The following is a 20,760-nucleotide window of genomic DNA, read 5'->3' on the forward strand; positions in this document are numbered from 1 at the left end:
TGCGGTGCGAGGGTGCTCCGGCCCCCAGGGAGCCAGCAGTGAGCCAGCGCCTGGCATAGGGGAGGGCCCCGGAGATACCCACTTGGGTGGTGGTGGGGGGAACAACTGTGAAGAGACCCTTTTCATGCCTCAGACCCTTGGCATTCGCTACAGGGGCAACTTGGGCCGTCCAAAGGCAGTCTTGGAAGTCCAAAATAGGCAGTAGTTTGTCATGTGCTGAAGTAATTTTTAACAGCGCCAGCCGGGCATCACGGTGAGGGGTAGCAGCCACACCATGGTGGCTTTGTTGCTCTTTGTAACTTTCTCCAGGAGAGGAAAAATAACAGCACCTTTTCTTTCTTTGTGGAAATAGCCCTGAAATGAAAGCCAACCGTGAGTGTTGGTAATGCAAAGGCGAGTGATGGAAACTTGATTCTCAGCCAGTGTAAGCAGAAAACAGCGCTGCTAATTGATTCATATCAAAAGCCCAGGGCTTTAAGAGTAGCTGGATCCAGGAACCAGACGGTGTCTTTGGGACATCGCGTCCCTCCTTCTGTCCTGTCACACTTCTTCCCTCTGTCTTGTCTGTGTCCTCAGGAGGGCCCTGCTGTGTGGTGGGCTCTGGTGGGCCCAGTGGAGAGGAGGCCCTCTCCCCAGCACTCCTCAGCCCTGCTGGCAGCCATGACCCCATTCCTGACACCTATGGTGGCTGGGCCTGGGCTCTATCCGTCATGGGGGCCCAGAAGGCAGGCAGAACCCACAGAGGTGTACCACACTGGCTGGGAAAGGGATGCACTGGATTTGGGGACGTGTCAAGGAACAGGAGGGAAGATGTGAGTTTGGGGGCGGGTCAGACCTGGGCTTTAATGGAGGCCCCCACTGGTTCCTCTCAGAAATGAAGAAAAGAAAGGACAACGTTTCCAGATCCAGCGGAACTCACTGAGTCAGAGACCACCTTCGCAGTGGGTGGGCTTGTGGCATAAGGATTTGAGCAGTGGGCTATTCTTGTTGAGAATCCCAGGCTTGGTGGTCCCAGATGTGCTATTGTGATGGGAGGGGGTAGATGGGATACTTCTGGACTCCTGGACTCCTCCAGCCCAGAATAATGTACTGCACACAGAACCACCCAGACCAGGTGTCCCGACCTCACACAGTTAGCAACTGCTCTGTGCACCTTGAACAAAGCCCTTGGCCTCCCTCACCTGGGTCTCCCACATGCAGCATGAGAGACCTGACATGGTGGCTAAGGGCCCTGCCTACCCGACATGCCAACATCTTTTGCATATAAGCTAGGGAACAGGAGGAGAGGGACCTCCTCATCGAACTCCAAGTCAGCTTAACCTTGATTCAGATTAGGGCAGAGGCCATGCTAGTGAGCTCTTTCGGCACATGTGTCTGAAGAGGCCAAGGTGATGCGTGGCAGATAGACCCAAAGGGCTGTGGGTACCTTTGTCGTTGGAAATAGGAGACCCTCCACTCAGATCCCACTTCCTTACACTGACCCTCCTTCCTCTCTCTGGCCACCTGCTCCTGTGTCCCCTCCATAGTGGACCAGAGCCGTGTCCTGTAGATCTCACTGGCTCCCTCTGGGGGCCCTGTGAAGCCCTCTCGCCACATGGAAGACAGGGACTAGAGACCCAGCCTCACTGGAGGTGGAGGAGAAAGAGGTCCTCATTGTCACCTTGGGCTTTTGGGGCTTGCAGTAACCCAAGGGGGCAGGCCCAGAGGCCTGAGGCCATTATCCCATTTTACAGATGTGGGAACCAAGGATCTAAGATTTTAGGGCAGGTTGGTGGCAAGCTGACACCATCCTTGAGTGTCCTGGCTTCCAGGCTAAGACCCTGTGCCCGCATCCCCATCTGGACTGGGGGAGGAGTGACAGACACTGCCCCAGTGTGTCTGCTGACTCAGAAGGAGAAGTGGGAACCAAGACCCCCAAGTAGGCCCATACCAAACCAGAAGCGGTCCAACAGCTTCATTCTCCATTTAATTTCAGCCGGCATAGTCTGGGCAAAGCAAGCCTGGTTCCAGGCTGCTAGGGCGGCAAGTCACAGCTGGTGAGTGCCAGTGGGGTGTGGCTGAGGGCAGGAGGTCTGCCCATGGGCACTGAGTCTCCCATGGCAGAGGAGGGCGACTAAGCCCAGACCCCACTGGACTTAGTGGCAGAGCTGAGAGAATGTCCTGACATTCTGTGCATCTAGCACTCCTACCCATTCACCTAAGAGCTATACCTCCATGTTCCTCAAAGGGCTTGGGTGTCCAGATAAAGAGCATGGGCCTCAGGAGGAGGGAGAAGCAATTAACTTTTTGGAAGAATCTTCTGTTCCAGGCCAACCTTGGCTGCTTGGGTGGGAAGCTTCCTTCCGCCTGCCTCTGCACATCTCCTGGGATTCAGCTTCTGGAGCCTATTCCGTCAGGGCCTTCCTTAGAGCTTCTCCTGGGACGGGTGTGGGCCAGGCTCACATAATTTAGGGCCCATTTGCTGTGCATCTGCAGAGTTAGAGCTCAATTCTGGGTGCCAGGTTGGGGGGGGGGTTGCAGATGGACACAACATAATCCTGGCCCTCAAAGTCCTTGCTGCCTGGAGGGACAAACCAGGCGCAGGAAAAGCATTGGCGAGTGCTCTTAGGAAAGGGCCAGCTGAGGAGAGATGGGGCACATCTGTCCTGGGACGAGGGAGCTATCTTTATGGAGGAGGTGACATTTAGCAGGGCTCTGAGGGATATGTGGGAAGGGTTTTGGCAGGCAATGAGAACAAAGCAGGCAAAGGCCAGTGGTGGGGTTTGCAGAAAACAATTGCATAAGGTCTGGTTGGAAAGGATGGTGCCAGCACGTGGGGAGAGGTCTAGTGGGTGGTGAGGCGGAAGGCAGCTTGGGAAGGGCCTGGACACCTCTGCTTTCCCTTCCTTCCGGCTCCTTTCTCTCCACCCATGCACCTTGGCCCTTCCTCTGCAGGGCCCTGCCTGGAGAGGGGAAATAACAGCCACCCCCTCCAACTTGTGGGGCTCTCTGCAGTGTGCAAGGCCCTTTTATGGCCTTGACCCTTATGGAAACAACTCTTTGATGTGCGTATTGTTGTCCCCGGCAGGGGATGACACAGAAAGCCATTTGCTGAAGGTCACACAGTGCACCTGACAGCCAGGTGTCCTGCCTCATCGCCCACTCCCTGCAGGCCTTCCTGGGAAAATAGTCAACATCCACTCTACCCAAATCCTTGTTAGATATTCGTAGCTAAATTTCGACCGCTCTCAAGCCTCCATGTATTCTGGGTTCTTGGCCGCGATACGAGTAGTTGAGGTTACTGGAATCGTGACCTCTCGGTCATTGTGTTTTTAGTTGTTGTTATTATTGTTGTTATCGTAGGAAAAAGGAAGTGACATTTACCAAATGCCAGATGCTTTATATAGTTCATGTCCTTCAGTTCTCACAGCAATCTGTGGTAGAGGGAGGCACCATCCCACCCCTCCTGCTGGGGGAACCAGCCTCGGAGAGGGGACAGCCAAGAAGTGGCAGTGACTGGATTTGAATCCAGGGCCCTGACCTCAGAGCCCAGGTTCTCTTAGTTGTTCCACAGCTGCCCTTCTCCCTACTGATTTGTCCTCAAAAGTCAACAGAATTCTCAGGGGAGGGGGCGGAGTGGGGTGTGGTGGTGGCCCTGGGGCCTGGCGCCACCTTGGGGTCAGGTGGAGGGGAGGTGTCTGGCCTGACCCTCCTGAGTTAATTACCACCCATTTTAGGCTTGATGTTTTAAACATCAGAGTCATGAACCAGACAATTTCACATCCCAGAAGGTCCCTAGAGACCCCTTGTTCCAGTCCTCTGGTTTTATAAGTGAAGACACAGGCTGAGAGAGAGGCAGGGACTTGCCTGAGGTCACTCAGCCAGTCTGAGGCCGAGCTGGCCACGACTCCACCTCGCAGACATTGATTTTAGGTGAGTGGCTTTGACTATAGACTGGAACCGTGTCTCTAGGCCACTTAGACATATTTCTGCTTATTCGGAAACTTCTGTACAAGATCCTCAGGTTCACATGTTCAGATGCATGTTGGGGAGGTTATAGGGTGAAGGGACAAGCCATGCCCCAGTCAGGGAGGGTGGGACCAGGAGTGGGGCTTGAAGGCTCCCGGATCTGCCTGGAGCTGGCCCGCCAGGCTGACCATCCCGTGTTCCAGGCCACAGGGGACACTGTGTGACATTGGCACTGGGGACACAGTCCTGGCCTGCTGACTGCCTGTGTGACCACAAGACCGCAAGTCCCTTCTCCTTTCTGGTTCTCTAGTTTCCCCCTTAGAAAGATGGAGATGGGGGCCTTTGTTCTTCTGGCCTCATGAGGCTTCAGAGAGGATGGTGTCTTTGAGGGAGATGACAGATTCTGCAGGTTCAAGGCTCAAGCATTGTAAGCTGCTCAGTGGCAGAACCTCTGTCCCTTTGAGATGTGTGACAAGGAATGACTGGGAGGAGGCAGCAGAGCCCCAGCCCAGCTTTGGGGGCTGAATCTGGGCTGGCCTCTGTCACTAGCTCTGGTCCACTTGTGTTCTTTTGCTAGGCATCTATTTTTCCATCTGCGCAGTGCTGAGCCCGGAGGGCCCTGCCAGCCCTGGTGTCCTCTTCGTTCTGTTTCTGGGTACAGTGCATTGTCTCTGGGACCTCTCAGTGGGGGCACAGATGGGCGAAGTGGTCCTTGCTGGCATTCCCAGGAAGAGCTCTCTCTTCCCCTTCCTCCGGATACCTCTGAGGGGGGCCGTCACTCCGACCGCGGGTCCGGGGTCTTGCCCTCTGCTCCCAGAATGCTGAAGAGGTCAGTGGTAGGACAGCTAGGGCCAAGCCCCTCCTCCTAAGGTTCCCTGCCCTGGGCAAGTCCATTCAGGCTTCTCTTACACGGTGCTTCTTGGAATCCAGAACCCAGGTAGGCTCCTCCCTGAAGGGGTCCCCAGTGGGCAACAGCCTCAGGGGGCAGACTTCATCAAGCCCTGGCTCCTCCCTGCTCCTGGCACCTGTGTCCCCAGGCTGTGCAGGATTACTTTAGGACCCAGCATTTGTCCAGTCCTCAGGTAGCCTATGGAAGGGACAGCCTGCCTGTTAGGAATGGTTATCAATCCCACAGAAGGGCTCATCGTTGCTTGTGGCTCAGAAGCCCAGAAAGTGTGGGAACCTCAGAGTTCAGGCAGCCCCTCCTTTGATTCAGCCCCTGCTCCCAGGACACTGCATGCCTTGGACACCTGGGGGTACCCCAGAGGGGCCCCAGAGGCGAGGAGAAGGAGAAGGATGGGATGCTTTCGGAGTAGCTCATGTATTTGGCTTCTGCCTAGAAGATGTCACTGGAAGAGAGAGCTCTGAGTCTAAACAGATGTTGGGGGCCACTGTGTTAGTTTGCTAGAGCTGCTGTAACAAAATGCCACAGCCTGGGTGGCTTAAATAGTAGGAACTCACAGCTCTGGAATCTGGAAGTTCAAGATCAAAGCGTGAGCAGGGATGGTTTCCTCTGAGGCCTCTCACCTGGGCCTGTAGGTGGCTGCCACCTTCTGTGTCCTCACATGGTGTTTTCCCTGCCAGGATGCATCCCTGGTGTCCCTCTGTGTCAAGAAGTTTCCTCTTCTTGAAAGGACACCAGTCAGATTGGGTCAGGGCCTACGATAATGGGCTCAGTGAACTTAAATCACTCCTTTAAAGGCCCTGTCTCCAAATACAGCCACATTCTCAGGTACTGGGGTCAGGGCTTCAACATATGAATTGGGGGGAGGGGGGCATGCATCTGGTGCATGCAAGTCCCTTATGTCACAGAAGGGGAGACTGAGGCTGGAGAGGAGAGGTTTGCCACCACACCGCAGGCCGGGGCTGGAACTCGGGCCTGGTGATGGCCCTGCCCTTTGAATTGCCCTGTCTCTAGGCAAAGCAGAAGCCGTTTTTCCTTTGCTCAAGGACTCCTGACACTCAGCTCTCCAGGGATTTCCCCTAGAGGGAGGTCTGGGCATCTAGATTTGCCAAAGTTGTAAATCTCTTAAGCCCTAAGCTGCTCCCTGGCGTCTCCTGAACGCCCTAATGTGAAATGCAGACGTTCCTCCCTTTCAAGCTCCGTGCTCACTCCTGAATTTCCCATCGTGTTTGCACCTAAGGATGCAATTACCATTTCCTCCCATTGTCCTTTCCGCCTGTACCCCTGTGCTCAGCTGACGCAGGCTCTCAGACCCGCTGGGTGAGCACGAGGCTGTAAGATTATGAAGATCAGACCGCTTCTGAAAGCTTCAGGCTGGCTTGGGGCCAGCGATGCTTATCGGTCCACCCAGGGCTCCTTTGAGGTTATTTTCTTCTCTTCAGAAGATGCCCGTATATGCTGCAGAGAGCATTTCCATCAATTCTTCTGCCTGAGCTAGCGCCAGTCGAGTGCTGCCCGCGGCCATTTGGCACCCCAGCCTGCTCCTTCCCGGGCCTGCTGGGCTGTCTCTGGTGGGTGAGCCTCCCTGGCCGTTCCCAGGACCCCCAGGCCTCCGTGCTTCTCCTCTGGGCCCCTGCAGGGCCAACCCCAGCCCATCTGCCCATGTGGACCGCAAAGCATCCCCATTTGGCCACGGTTATTAAAAACCACAAGAAAGCGTTTTCTCCTACAAAGGTCATGGAGCTTGAGTTTCTAGACTCGTTTGGGAAAGATACAGGGGCCAGAGTGGTTTAGGTTTGTGGACTTTCGGCAGATCTTAGATTTAAAGCATAAAATTGAGACCAGGTTTCTCTTCTCTTGCACTGAAAGGGAAAACAAACATCGCGATTGCTGAGCCCTTTCCTCTGGGCGGTCTGTCTGTGGTCTCTTTGGGGTGGGGCCGGAGGAGGCAGGCCGGGCCGCGGGCACGGTGCTGGGCTGGCAGCAAGCCCCGGGGCCTGTGCAGCAGCCTCGTGTCACCCCCAGCGATGCCATACTGGGACTTTCCATGCCTGTAAAATATAGTCATCCTTGCTTCACCGGGGACGAGGCTGAAATTAGCATCCCCGGACACGTTCCATAGATGACGGCTCCTTTCCTCTTTGCTCATCCGCGGTTCTGGTGGACAATGACAGTCTCCTGGAGGATTTAGGTGGGGGTAGGTGAAAGGAATTGTGTCCTAGTGGTGGGCTTTCTAGATGGTAGGAGAGCTTTGAGATTCACGGAGGGGTGGGGTTGCCTCCTGGTGCTGGCCCCGCGTATGACAGAGCCACTGCTGACAATGACACCTGGTTTCCAGCTCCATACAGCCCTAGAAGTCAGTTTCTTCCAGTTTGAGGGATGTGTTTCGGCCAAGGGGCTTTTCACCTCCTGCCTTTTAGGAGCCCCCTGCTAAGGGTAGAGCCACTGTGGTAACCTGGGGTCAGGGGAGCACAGGCCTCCAAGACTGGCTTCTGGGTCCTCCACCAGCTCCATAGCCCATAGCCAAGTGCCCCGGGCAAGTCAGTATTCTCAAAGCCTTGGTTTGCTCTTGGGGTTGGAGGAATAATGGTAGTATGGGGTACAGGGTCTGTGCCCAGGTGGTGGCAGTTACTGTCTCAGGACTCAAGCAGGCATTAGAGACTGTTGCTGCCACTAAACAGACTCGCAGACAGATGCCCAGAGATGGACCGGGATGTCCCTGCCCCCACTGTTAGTAAGCAAAAGTTGGGATGTGAAAGCAGACGCTGGATTCCAATTGCGGGGGCCTTTCTGCCATGTCATTCCTCTGTCGCCATTCTCCGTGTCGGCGGTGGCCCTGGTGAAGCCAGTGTGGAGGCCGCTGCCCAGAGCAGAGTGAGTGTGAACTGAGGAGTCCTGGCTTCCCCCCAGACCCGGAGCTCACCCGGTGAGGCTTGCCCAGGAGCGCCAGGCAGAGGCATCCTAATACCATCACTTCTGTGTTTTCCAGGGTTCGCCAGGACTTCGACGTCCCCACCAGCCACCTGATTGGAGCACATGGATACTGCACCCAGGTAGGGGGTGCATTGGGGCGCCGGGCAGCTGGGTGCTTCTTTTCCTTCCTCCTCCCTTCTTTCTTTGCCCGTGCCAGCCCCCCTCCTCCCCCCCTTCCCCCCCCCCCAAGCGTCTCTCATGTGCCAGCCTCTTTTGGGCTTCACTGTCATGGAGACCTAGAAAGGCCACTCAGTTCAGCTTCCACTTCTGGAGAGCTTGCTGCACCAGACCTGTGTGCTTGGCACTGCAGGGGGTGCAAGAGGGGCTGAGGACACAGCCAGGCGCTGCATAGCCCAGAGCCCCAGCCAGAGCCCCGGGGGCACAACGGGGGCTCTGGGCCAGCTGGGGGAGATGAGGGCCATGGCACCCTTTATGTTTGCACAGGACATCGTCCTGGCAATAACCCTCCCCTCTGCAGCCTCACAAAGGGGCCCTCGGGGGGCCTGATGGAGCAGGGGGTCCCTTAGCACAGTTGCTTATCATCGATCCTCCCAGATGTGCGGTGATACCAGAGAAGAGATCTGTTCGTGATCCTTTCAGTGAGCATCAGGACTGGGAGCTAGATGTTATTCCTGGCTTCCGTCTGTGCCTTTCTCGGCATGGCCAGGCCTCCGAGAGTGGCCCCCGGGCCATCGTTATATCTGCTCCTCGACGCACACGGGAATAGCATGTGTAGCACAGACAGGCTGGGCAGAATTGCTCAGGCCCAAACGAGGACCTTGTCCTGACGGTCCTGGCTCACTTGTGCCATCTCTGCAAACACCTGGGTACTGTGCAGGGGCCAGCTCCAGAGCTGCAGTTTGTGCCGGCAACCCGAGGGACTATGGGGTTGACTGATGCCCACCTTCCTAGAGAAAGGCCTCAGGGTAAGTGGCCGTCCGGGATGGCCCAGTGCCCCCTCTGGGTGCCTGCCTTCTCTGTGGGAGCTTCCCCCTCAGCAGGGAAAGAGAGATGTGACCAAGGGTGGGCACTCAAGCAGAGAGCAGAGGATGCCAGACCAGAATCTCTGGCTAGTTCTGAGCTGTGTTCATGGTTTCACACACAAATGAGCTGGGCTGATTTTCTCCCCCTCCCTGAGCTTCAGTTTCCTCATTTGTAGTATGAGGAGTTTGGATTAGACCAGTGCTTCTTAAACTCTGATGTGTATATGAGCCCCACCCTGGGAGGCTTGTTGAAGAGCGGGCTCAGATTCGATGGGTCCAGCCCGGGGTCTGAGGTTCTGAATTTCTAACAGGCTTCCCAGAGCAGATGATGCTGCTGGTCCCCGGACCACACTTTGAGTAGCAAGGGACTACATGACCACTGAGCTTTGCCACTGCATGATTTTGAGACTTGGGGCAGGGAGCCGTGTGTCGCCCCTTTTCCCTCATTTCAAGAGGGCCTTCTGCTCTGAGGAAGGTTGGACACAGATGGGGTGCAGGGGCCTTTTACTTCTCCTTGAAAACCAGATGGGAATACTCGAACCCATCTGAAAAAGGCCGTGCCTTTCCTAGCGGCCACTGCCCCTGAGGTACAGTATCTCAGAGCAGACATTTCCTCCAAATTTTTTCTCGTTTCCTCTGCAAGGACACAATGGGGCCCCTTTGCTATCTGCCTCCAATGGGGTTCGCTCTCTGGCCATCAGAGGGGACGTCTTTTACTGCCACCAGGGCAGGGGTCTTGGTATTGACGGAGGGATTTACTAACGGGAGCGTGGCTTTTACAATTCAGGGGAAAACACTCCTGTGAACTCTTACCTCCAAAGTTTATGCTGGGAAAGGGCTATTCTGGCCGTTCCCAAGTAGCATGGGGACGGTGGCCGCCTGCTGGCCTTATAGGCACTCCAGAGCAGATAGGGTGGGTGACGCAGAGGGTCCAGCCTGCCCAGGTGCTAAGGCTGGGCTCACTCAGCTCTTTCTCCAGGGGTGCAGCAGACACCCCTGGGATCTTTAGCAGCCAGCTGGTACCCTGAGGGTAACAAGTGAGGGGCGAGGGAAGGACACCAGGCAGGGAGCTGGAAAATGTGGACAGAAGTCCAGCGCTGTCACTAACTAGCCGTGGGGCCTGGGTAAATCCTTTCCCATCTACGAGCCCCAGTGTCCCCATTCCTCACAGGGGGTTGGACCCCTAGCTGCCTTGCTTAAGGAAGAGCGCTTCCTGCCACCTTGATGCAGGAGACACTGGCTGAAGGAGACTGCCGGAGGAACAGGGCTCCGCATGTCCCCGTTTCCCGGTTCTGGGGTCAGCGGGAATGTTGACCTGTTGGCCATGCAGCACAAGTCGCATGGCTGCTGAACATGTGATGCCACCCTGGCGATGATGGCGGAGACAGAGCCAGAACCCAGACTGGGGCTCCTCGCCTCCACCTCTCTGCTTCTGCCGCCCTCCACTCTCCCTCCCTGCTCGAAGACCCCACCGTCACTGGTGATATCCAGATCAGGCCTGGAGCTGAGTTACTGGTGCCGCACACATTGTCCACTTCCTGCTGCTGCTAATGGGCTCTGGTCGTGTAAGATGTTATCATTCGGGGAAGCTGGGTGAAGGGTGCACAGGAACTCTCTGTGCTGTTTTTACAAATCCTTCTGAATCTAAAGTTACTTCAAAATAAAAGAAGTTTAGGAAAAAAAATACCATCCTTCACGACCCCACCCAAATGTGGCTTCTCCACAAAGTGGCTGTGACTCAGCCATGTGGTCCCATGTGTGCCTGGCCCTGGAGTGTGCCATGCACACGTTTTTATAGCCCCGGTCATATCCTACATTGTGCTTCAGCCGTGCAGGGACACACCTGATCCCTGCTTAGACCGGACACCTGAGGTCATGAGCCATTCTTTCCCTCCTGACAGGACACCCCCACTCCCCTGCTGCCACCCAGAGCTGAGGACAGGGTCCTGTGCACAGCTGGCACTCAATGAAAGCCTATGGAGTTAAGATCAATGCGCTCCTAGAATCCCTTGCCTGGGGCCTCTGGCAGCTTTCCTGAGGGCTCGTAGGAACTCAGTCCCAGCCCCCTGTAATTTTGGTCTCTCTCCCTCCTTGGTTGCCTTCCTCTTCCACCCCTTTTCTCTTGTTCCCGACCTCCCCTGGACAAACCCTTCCTCTTGCTTTAATCTGCAGGAACTTGTCAATCTGCTCCTGACCGGGAAAGCGGTGTCCAATGTTTTCAACGATGTGGTTGAGCTAGATTCTGGGAATGGGAATATCACGCTGCTGAAAGGCATTGCTGCGCGCAGCGACATCGGATTCCTATCTCTGTTTGAGCACTACAACGTGTGCCAGGTACCGGCAGCTCAGGTCTCTGGAGACGGAAGGGCCCGGCTCCCTGGGATGGGTGAGAAGGAAAAGGGGGGGGGGGGGGGGGAGAAGTTCCACTCCAGGTCCCAGAGCTGGTCAGAGTTTGGTCCAGGCTCAATCACAGCAGGTTTGGAAAGCAGTATAGCTTCACCGCTATCGAGTATAGGCACGTAATTCACCCCCAAAGCCAGCGGATACCATCTTCTGGGAAAGGTTGTTTCAAAGGGACTCCTGGGGATTTATAGTGTGATCGTGGGCCAGAGTGGGTGCAGTTGTCACGCACACGCACACGTGTGTGTACGTGTGGGGGGGGCAGGTGTTGGGATGGGGTCTTCTCCGGGGACAGGGGATTTGAGCTCTTCGGCCATGGCATAGTTTCCCAGGGCTGCCACAACAAAGCACCACAAAGTGGGTGCTTAAAACAGTAGAGATTGTCCGGGAGCAGAAGTTCTCCCTGAAGAAGTCCAAAATCAAGGTGTTGGCAGGGCCATGTCCCTGCTGAAAGCTACTGAGAGAATCCATCCTCCTCTCTTCTGGCTTTTGCCATTTTCTGACAACTCTTGGCATTCTTTGGCTTGTGGATTCATCATGCCAATCTCTGCCTGTCGTCATGTGGCCATCTTCTCCCCGCGGGCCTCCTCCTTTTCTTAGAAGGAAGGATGTTGGTCATGTTGGGCTAAGGGCCCACTCTACTCCACTAACCTCCGCTTAACTGGTTACATCTACAACAACCCTATTTCCAAATAAGGTCACACTCTGAAGTACTGGGGGCTAGGATCTTAACATATTTTTGTGGAGGGCATAATTCAACCCCTAACAGGCCACCCATGTATTTGCTAGTGTACTAGTCCCTTTCCCTCCTCTCTCCCTGCAGCCAGGGTCCTGGAAAGGGCTGGGCCCAAGGCAAAGCTGGGCAGGGTAGGGTGACCGTATGTCTATAGGGTGGGCAGGGCCACCGGGCCCTGGGTTCCTATCTAGCCTACCGCTGGACCTTGTCTGAACATCGGTTTTCGTGTCTTCAGAGAAGACATTGTTCTCTGGTTGATTTCGTGGTGCCCTTCCTGCATGACCACAGGGTCAGGTATCCTGTCCCATTGCTAATGGGCCATTTGGCATGGCTGCACATCCAGATTCCCTCTCTGGGTGACACCCCTTCTCCCACGGACAGGAGGCCAACCTGTGGCTTCCAAAGACTTAGGGAGAAAAGAATGATAGGGCTCCCTCCCTGATTTGCTGGTGTCAGGAGGGAGCCCAGGAATGTGGCCACGTGGCCCATGAGAAGCACCAGGGCCCCTGAGCATCCCTGGGTGGGCTCTGAAAGCATTTAGCCCGAAATTCCATGAGCTGAGAAAGGTAACCTTGGCCAGGCTCGTGGAATCCCCAGGCTTACCATGAGCCCTGGTTTCATTCTTGTGTTGAGGGCGTTGGTCAAAAAGTAAACTATTTTCCTTTGGTCTGTGGAGGATAATTGATGGGAACATCAATTGGGGGTCGTCTTTCCCTTGGAATAAATTGCTGATTGAAGAAATTCAGGCCCTACAAGGATCCAGATTTTTGAATCCGGATGCCCCTCTGCTGTTATATGCTTGGCTGAAGCCTGGGGCTTGTACCTCCCTGCAGCAAGGGGGATTTGCTCCTTTGCCTTGAGGCTGCAAGCTCTTTAAGGAGGGCTTTCTGTCCCAGATGGCAGAACTGGGCCTGACTGTCATTCAGCCTGTCCTGGGCTTCTCAGTGCAGCCTCTGGCTGGGAGGTTCTAGGACCCTTACTGAGTATGTGGGGGCTGGAGGGTAGGGAGGTCCTGCCTATTGGTGAGCTTATTAGATGCCCACACTCCGGTGTGTCTGGGGGGAAGCAGAGTAAGCTCTGGGCCAAGCACCCCCTGCTGAACTAGCCAGCCTCTTGCCACAGCCCGGCTGTGTTCTGGACCCCCATTGGCTCTCCATGACCCCAGTGGGCTGGTTGTGCCTATCTGACTTGCACCTCATTCTCCCTGCCCTCGAGCTCACAAATGTGGGCTGCACCGCATTGTCAAGCTGTAGTTGGAAGGCCAGCCCCTCCTGGCTCGTGGTGATTGTGGCAGTGGGGGACTGGCAGTCCAGGAAAGGACAGCATGGGACCAGAAGTTTAACTTTAGTGCTTCTCCCATGCCCTGTAGGGCATGTGCCTTGCTGCCTTCACGAAGGGATCTGAGCAAAGACTGAGCTTGGCGGGGAAGGCTCTGCCGGCTGCAGCCTCCTCCCATTTTCCCCAGCTCCGCAAATAGTACCATCCACTCACTTATTCAACCCCTGGAGCATGGCTGACCCATCACAAGGTCATGTGGCTCCTGCCCTAAGTTGTTTTTCCAGTCCATCCATTTCTACTACGGTCCAAGCCACCAGTATCGCTGATCTAGACACCAATGACACCTCTGGCCCCTGGCCCCACCGCCACCCCCCCCCCCCCCGAGTTCTGTCCCTTCACTGAAGCCAGTGTGATCTTTAGAAGAGCAGATTGAATGACATCATTCTTTTGCTTTCCACCTGTCAGTGGTTTTCCAATCCTCTGAAACTGTTCAGGGCTGACTTGTGTCCCCTCACAAGTTGGCACGTTGCAGTCCTAACCTTCAGAGCCTCAGAATGTGACTGGATTTGGAAAGAGGGCTTTTGAGAAGTGATTACGTTAAGATGAGGTCATTAGGGTGGCCCCTAATCCAGTTGACTAGTATCCTCGTAAGAAGAGGGGTTTAGGACATAGACACACACGAGGGCAGAGCACGTGAAGACGTAGGGAGGAGGCGGCCCGCTGCAGGCCCAGGCGAGAGGCCTCCGAGGAAACCAGCCCTGCGACACCCCGCTCTGGTACCTCCAGCCTGCAGGACCGTGAGTAACTTTCTGCTGTTGAAGCACCCAGTCTGTGGCACTTTGTTATGGCGGCCCGAGCAAACTAATGCAGACTGAAATCCCAAACTTCCCACAACTTACAAGACCCTATGAGACTTGCCCCTGCTTTTTCTTCCCTTCACATTTTGACTTAACTGTCACTTCCTAAGGGAAGGCTTTCCTGACCTAACCACTCCATCTAAATAGGGGTCTGCTCTCACAGTCCCCTGCTACCTTGTCATTCTCCACCGTAGAATCTCAATTCTTTCCCGGAGAGGCCTCTTCTTGGTTCAAAGTGTCACATTTCATTGCTTTTGCGATGAAACTTTAAAAAAAAATTTTTTTAAATTATTTTTAATGTTTGTTTATCTTAGAGAGAGAGAGAGAGAGAGCACGCGTGCATGAGCAGGGGAGGGGCAGAGAAGGAGACACGGAATCTGAAACAGGCTCCAGGCTCTGAGCTGTCAGCCCAGAGCCAGATGCGGGGCTCGAACCCACGAACTGTGAGATCATGACCTGAGCCAAAGTCGGACGCTTAACCAACTGAGCCACCCAGGTGCCCCTTGAGATGCAAACTTCGTGCACATTTGAACATTTCCGAGATCTTGATGCATTAATGCAGTCGATGGTGTGTCAGACTTCAAGTGCCAGCTTGCTTTCTTTCTTAGTGAAACAAAATATAATGGCAACTTTGATGGCATCTTAGATTCAGTGAAATGCAGTGCAGATGTGTCTGGATGAGTATTTGGTTACTGTCTGTCTTCCCCGTTAACCTGGTGAGCCCCGTAAGGACAAGGGGGTTGCTGTTTCCTTCGTTACTGTAACCCCATTGTCGAACGTGGTGCCTAGGACCAGAGTGTGTCAGGTTGAATGACAGTTACCCTTAGAGATGACAGACAGCAACCCTGCCATTAATCAAATGTTGGTTCTTTTGAATCAGGGCTTTTAAGCTGGCAGTCCACGGATGGGGGTGGGGCATTCGCTCACCTCACCCTTGCAAAAGATTGAAGAATCCCTCTTTAAAAGTGATTCCTAACTGTGCTGAATGTTCGCTGTAACTACGTCTACCCACCAGGAGAAAGCCTCAGACTGTACTGAGGGAAATGTGGCCCCTAGCCTCACTCCTCACCCCAAGCCTTGGGTCAGCTACCTCCAAACCCACAGGAAGTGAATTTCATCTTTGGAAAATGTCACCCACTTGGAAGGGGCTCCTGAATGAGAAAACTCATTTATAAAGTCTCTGGGCAGCTTTTTTGCCTGTAATCTTTTGACCGTTGAATAAATAAATGGCACGCTGCCCTTTTGTCCCTCTGCTGGAAAATTCAGGGTGGCTGATTATGTAGACGCCTGCCCCCTGGCAGGTTGCATGGTTCTTTTTCCTGCAGTGAATGAGCCGTGAGTCCCCAAGAAGGCTCCCTGTTCGAGGTGATGCCCTTGCCAGAAAAGCCTCTTTTGAGCCTGGAACAGGAGCCAAGTTTGCAGTGGGGTTTAGGCACGTCCGGCCACGTCCTCTAAGGCATCTAATTCCCCCGCATCCACCAACGAGTGAGCTCTGTAGTCACATTTTAATGTCACAAGGGGCCAGGGTGAGAGCCCTACTGGCCAGGTGGGGGTGGGGCGGGACGCTTGGAAAATGGGGAAAACGAGTGCATTGTAAAGATCGCCTTCCTACCCTTTGGAGGAGGCGGCTGTTTATGGGCAAGCCTTTCACCAGGGACCTGGTTCAGGGCCTTGTGAGCACAGCCCCCCTGTCCGAGACACCCCAGCCCAAAGCCAGCTCCCAGGAGGGCTCCAAGAGGCCCCAGGAAGACCGCTCGGCCACTCTTCTGTGACAGGCCAGAGAAAGTATGCCCTTCTCCCCACTGGAAAAATAATTCCCATTCTTTCCTTAATCCGCAGGCTGTGGCTGTAAATACCTGAGCATGCAAACATCTCCCTGGGGCTGGTGGGGATTAGGCCAGAATCAGCCTGGCCCGTGGTGTGTGCAGAGCTGAATAAACCTGGGCCCGGGGTGGGGGAGAGGTGCTGCTCAAGGGAGTCACAGGTGACCGGGAGAGAGCACACTTAGGGATGGCTGGTCCGAGGGGCAGAGCCAGCCGGGCACCTGAGCAGGACTTTGCGGGGAGCTCTTGCCACTTCTCTGCCCTTTGCTGGTAGAACAGCAGCAGCACTGAGGGTGTAAGTTCCATCGTATCTGCCTTTCCCGAACACCCCTCTGCCATGGAAGTCTCTGTGGGGAGCTTTCCAGAGGAGTCTCTCATCAGAAAGTGCCAGCCCTCATCCTCCCTTTCCCCTGTGTTCTTTCCCAAATGCCCTGCTAGCCCCCGGGTGTTTCCGGACATCTTTCCTGGCATCCCCTCCCTACTCCTCGCCCAGAGGCCCTCTCTCCCTTCCCCCTGGGGCTCTAAGCCCACCTGCCTTCAAGGTAAAGTCCTACCTAGTTGAAGATCCACTTCATGCATGAGGACCTTCATTTGTCAAACATTTGCTGATGTTGACCTCGAACCTCTGCCCTTGCTGCTAGGGGTATATAGTCCAGTGTGCAGGGCAGGCCGGCGCATCGCTGTGAGGCAGTGACGCACTGTAGGAGAGAAGGCGGGGACCTGGGACCTAGTACCTGGTAACCCCCCCGCCTGGGAGCTACAAGGAGGTGATTCGTGCTCCCTGCTTGGGTAACGTGGGCGACGCAGGACCCGGCAGGGGAGGACCCGTGTAGCAGTGCTCTAGGTGGTGGATGGTGGGTGCAGAGGCACAGAGGCTCGCCATGCTGGCACGTGGGGGAGGGCTGATGAGAGGCTGGTGCGGCTGTGGGCCGGGGGTGTGGAAGAACCGCTTCGGAGGCCATCGTCTGGGGAGGAGAGGCTGGCTGTGAGGGAGTTTTGGAGGCAGGATGGGCGCACTGTGAACCAGCGAGGTGTGGGAGACGAAGTGGCAGGGGTGCCTGGGTTTCCGGCCGGGGTATCTCGCAGGACTGTGTGTGAGGGAAAGGCCCAGAGAGTGCTGGGGTCGGCTCCGGGAGACCAGCTGGTGTCTGGGAGTGGTGCCTGGGGCCCCCAGCGTGGCACGCAGGCCGCGATCCCCAGCAGGGTCTCTCTGAGGCCAGCCCAACCCCGGGGTTGGATGGATGATGCTCAGACCCTTTCCCTGGTGCTGGCGCAGACATCTCTGCCGCTCCCTCCGCCTCTTCCAGGTGGGCTGTTTCCTGAAGACTCCGAGGTTCCCCATCTGGGTGGTGTGCAGTGAGAGCCACTTCAGCGTCCTCTTCAGCCTGCATCCGGAGCTCCTGAGGAACTGGAGGGCTGAGAGGCTCTTCGACCTGTACTACTACGACGGCCTGGCCAACCAGCAGGAGCAGATCCGGCTGACCGTCGGTGCGGTGCCCCCCGCTGGCCTGCACTCTCGGGCTTTGCACGTCCCTGGGGCAGAGAACCATGCAGACCCGGGTCTGGACTGGGGGATCAGAGATCGTGTGTTGGCGGGTCCTCCTACAGGAGGGGCCAGAGCTGGGCCTTGAGACACTGATGGCAGTGGGGGGTCTAAGGTGGAGTTGAGACCACGTAGTAGAGGACCTGGAATACCATGCCGACAAGTTTGGGTTCTATTCTCCAGGCAACGAGGAGCCATGGAAGGTTTTGGAGCAGGAGAGTGGTGAGATCAGATGTGTTTTGAGAAAGACTTTTTCTGGTAGCTGAAGGGGGCGGGAGGGTGGGGGTGAAGACTGGAGGTAGGAGGCCATGAGAAGAGTGCTGTGGTTCAGAAGAGCACTGATGGGTGGGAACAAGGGTGGGTCCCATAGAGATGAGAAGTGGGGCAGGTGCCAGAGAGTTGGGCTGTCGGTGCCGACCGTAGGCCGAGCTCGGGTCCTGGGCTGATGAGTGGGCGCCTCTCTCTCCTGCCCCCCAGACACCACCCAGACCATCCCTGAGGACAGAGACAATGACCTCGTCCCGCCCCTCGAGCTCTGCATCAGAACCAGGTGAGTCCGGTGTGTCTCTGGCTGTGGAACCTCACCTGAGTGGCTGGGAGGTGTGGTGGTTGGGGATGGTTGGACCTGTGGGAAGGAGGGTGGGTTTCTGGGTCTCCCCAGCCAGGAGTGTGTGGTGAGGCGGGGCCCCTGCAGAATGGAAGGACACAGTGCCTGGGGCTTGTTTGTATGGAGCGTCTTGTGGGCTCCGTGGCCCACGTAGAGACGTGTGTGACCTGTGAGGTGACCGATCTCCAGACAGCTTCTGAGGATGCCCCCGTGGCAGGGGTGATGGTATGAGTAGGTGCTTCTTGAGGTAGCCACCACATGTGGCAAGTGCTGTTAGGTCCAACCAAGAGGAAGGACGGGTAGGGGGAGGGGCGGGGATAGGAAGGCGCCGGGTAGGATGGCGAGAGGGCCCAACTCCTCAGTGGCCCCTAGGGTGTAGCTCACAAATGGCTTCCTGTAGCAGCAGCACCCTCGGCATTAGAGAGGAGCAGCCCCAGTCATTCTATTGGTGCGGGTTGGGAGCTCTGAACCCCGGGCCGGGGGCCCTATAGTCTCAGACACAGGGTGGGGGTCCTTGACTCCTCCAGTCCAGCTCAGACTCGGGGTGAGTCGGGGCTCACTTCACTCATGAGCCCACTGGCCAGGCCCCAGGACTGGGAATGGCACTCTGGAGGGCCACCCCCAGCCTCAGGCAGGCCCTCCACAAAGCCTTCGGGCAATGACTTGGAGGCCTTCGGGGAGCAGTGGGCGGGGGTGGGGGGGACAGGGAGGGGAAGAGGAGGCCTGGATTCCAGTGCTTTCCGGGGAAGAGGTAGAACTTGCAAGTGGTGAGAGTTGGGTTCTGGATTTCGAACCCTGGTCTTTCTGCTTTCCGGCCATGAGCTGTTGGTCTTTCTGTCTGTGCCTCACGCTGTCAGCTGTAAGACAGGGAAAACGGGCGAGCCAAGCGCAGGCTTGTTGTGAAGAACACCTAGCACTTTACCAGGTTTTCCGTAAACAGCTCTTACTATTATTATTATTGCCTTAGCGGCCCGGTGTGACCGGTGTGACCTCAGGCAGAACCTCATGTCCCTGACTATGAAATGTTTGGGTTGGGATGGAGGACGATGTGGATGATACTGAGGCCCCGTGGCTCTGACCGCCTGAGATCAAGGGGGCTCGCCTGCAGCCTAGGGGTGCTGCCCACCTGCCCGCAAGTGAGCCTTGACTGGAGCCCCATTCCCAGTGGAGACCCCAGAGAGGGGATGAGGGAGATGTTGGGAACCCTCATGACGCCCCATCCATTCGTCTGTCTGTTCATCCGTCCACCTGCCTGCCCACCAAGCCAGGCACAAAGCATTCTTGTGGGGTCATGTGCTGGCTTTTCTTTCGTCGGGAGGATTAAAGGCCCATGCAGGTCGCTTTCCTTTCATGTACAAAGGGCCACTCATTCCAGGTGATGAGAGAAGAGCGGCAGTGGAAAAAGGAGGTGACACTGGCCTTGGCACCCTCTGCAGGACCGGGTGGGAGGCCACGGGGCATCCTTCCTGCAGGTGAGCCTGCCAAGCAGGGCTGTGGACCGCACCCTAGGCACAGGCTCCGCCCACCTCCCCCGCCCTGAGGACCTCCATCTGTCTCTCTATCCTTCCTGGGGTCCGGGCTTGGGGAGCATCACCGGGACCTCTCCAGCTACCCCATCTGGAAAAACTCCTCTTCCCCCAAGAATGGTTCCACTGCAGGACTCACCCAGTACCTCCCATGGGCCCAGCGGTTGGACTTTTCTGGGCTCAGCCCTAGTTGTCCAGTGCTCAACAATAACTCAGAGCTCTGGTCCATCAGGGAGCTCAGGCCAGAGCCATCTGAGTGTGAGCGCGGGCCCAGAGTGCCTCTTCCTCTTCGGTCAGCTGTCCCCTTCTCCCAGGACCCCACCCACCCCAGCTCTAGTGGTGTGCCATGGAACAAAACGGTGAAATGATGAGGAAACTGGGAACACTGCCTGCAGCCAGGAGTGAGCCCTTGGTCTGGGGTGTAAGGTCCAGGCTGAGTCCCTGCCCTTCCCTTTTCTGTCCCTGTTCACTGTCAGGGCATGGGGGTTGGGCAAGACATCTAGCCGTGTTTCCTAGTCCTTGTCTCAGGTCAAAAATCACATTTGTGTAGCACACACTGTGTAGCACACAGCACTGGCCTGGGGACTCTGGTTGGCCCAGACCCTACCCAGCCCCTTGATGGATGTGTGGATCAATGCTCTGACACACCCGTACCCATCTCTGGTTCACCCATTGGGAAGATTTGCTCTAGGGTGTGATCCTCAGGCTTTAGCAGGCATCCCTGGAGGGTGTGATCAGCGGGTCCTACCCCCAGGGGTTCTGGTTCAGGAGATCTAGGTAGGGCCTGGGGATGTGCATTTATGGGGAGTTCCCAGGAATTGCTGGCACTGCTTGCCCCGGACTACACTTTGAGAACTTCTGGTGCCCGGTGAGGGTAGCGCCTATCCCTCCGTCGCCCTTCCTGGCTGCCTTGTGAGTCAGATGTCAAGTCAAGTGCTGACCCTCTAGCATCTGGCCTGCTGTAACACGCTGGTCCAGGGGTCCTTTCTTCCTGACTGTGGGCTGCCCGCTCCCCCTCCCTCTCCCCCTCCCCCAGGTGTGAGCATCCATCCTGTGCCTACTGCTTCCCCTGTCACTTGTCCCACCGTGGCGGGTCCACCTGGGCAGTTAATGCGGTGAGGTTTTTCCCAGTACTATTCTCAGAGAAGCTGAGTGGGTGAGTGAATGGTGGGAATGCTGGCT

General features: G+C 56.0%; 1 protein-coding gene across 3 annotated transcripts in view; it reads left to right on the top strand.

Annotated features, from left to right (window-relative positions):
- The window catches only part of MINDY4 (MINDY lysine 48 deubiquitinase 4), a 109,425-nt gene that overhangs the window by 81,608 nt on the left and 7,057 nt on the right, over positions 1-20,760 (top strand). For all 3 annotated transcript variants that reach the window (XM_019443729.2, XM_053896878.1, XM_019443730.2), the window contains exons 14-17: positions 7,842-7,905; positions 10,981-11,142; positions 17,210-17,390; positions 17,923-17,995. In XM_019443729.2, the coding sequence (XP_019299274.2) occupies positions 7,842-7,905; positions 10,981-11,142; positions 17,210-17,390; positions 17,923-17,995 (480 nt within the window). The remainder of the gene's footprint in view (positions 1-7,841; positions 7,906-10,980; positions 11,143-17,209; positions 17,391-17,922; positions 17,996-20,760) is intronic.

This window comes from Panthera pardus, unplaced genomic scaffold (assembly GCF_024362965.1).
Source record: "Panthera pardus isolate Hobbes unplaced genomic scaffold, ASM2436296v1 HiC_scaffold_8, whole genome shotgun sequence".
Taxonomy (NCBI): domain Eukaryota; kingdom Metazoa; phylum Chordata; class Mammalia; order Carnivora; family Felidae; genus Panthera; species Panthera pardus.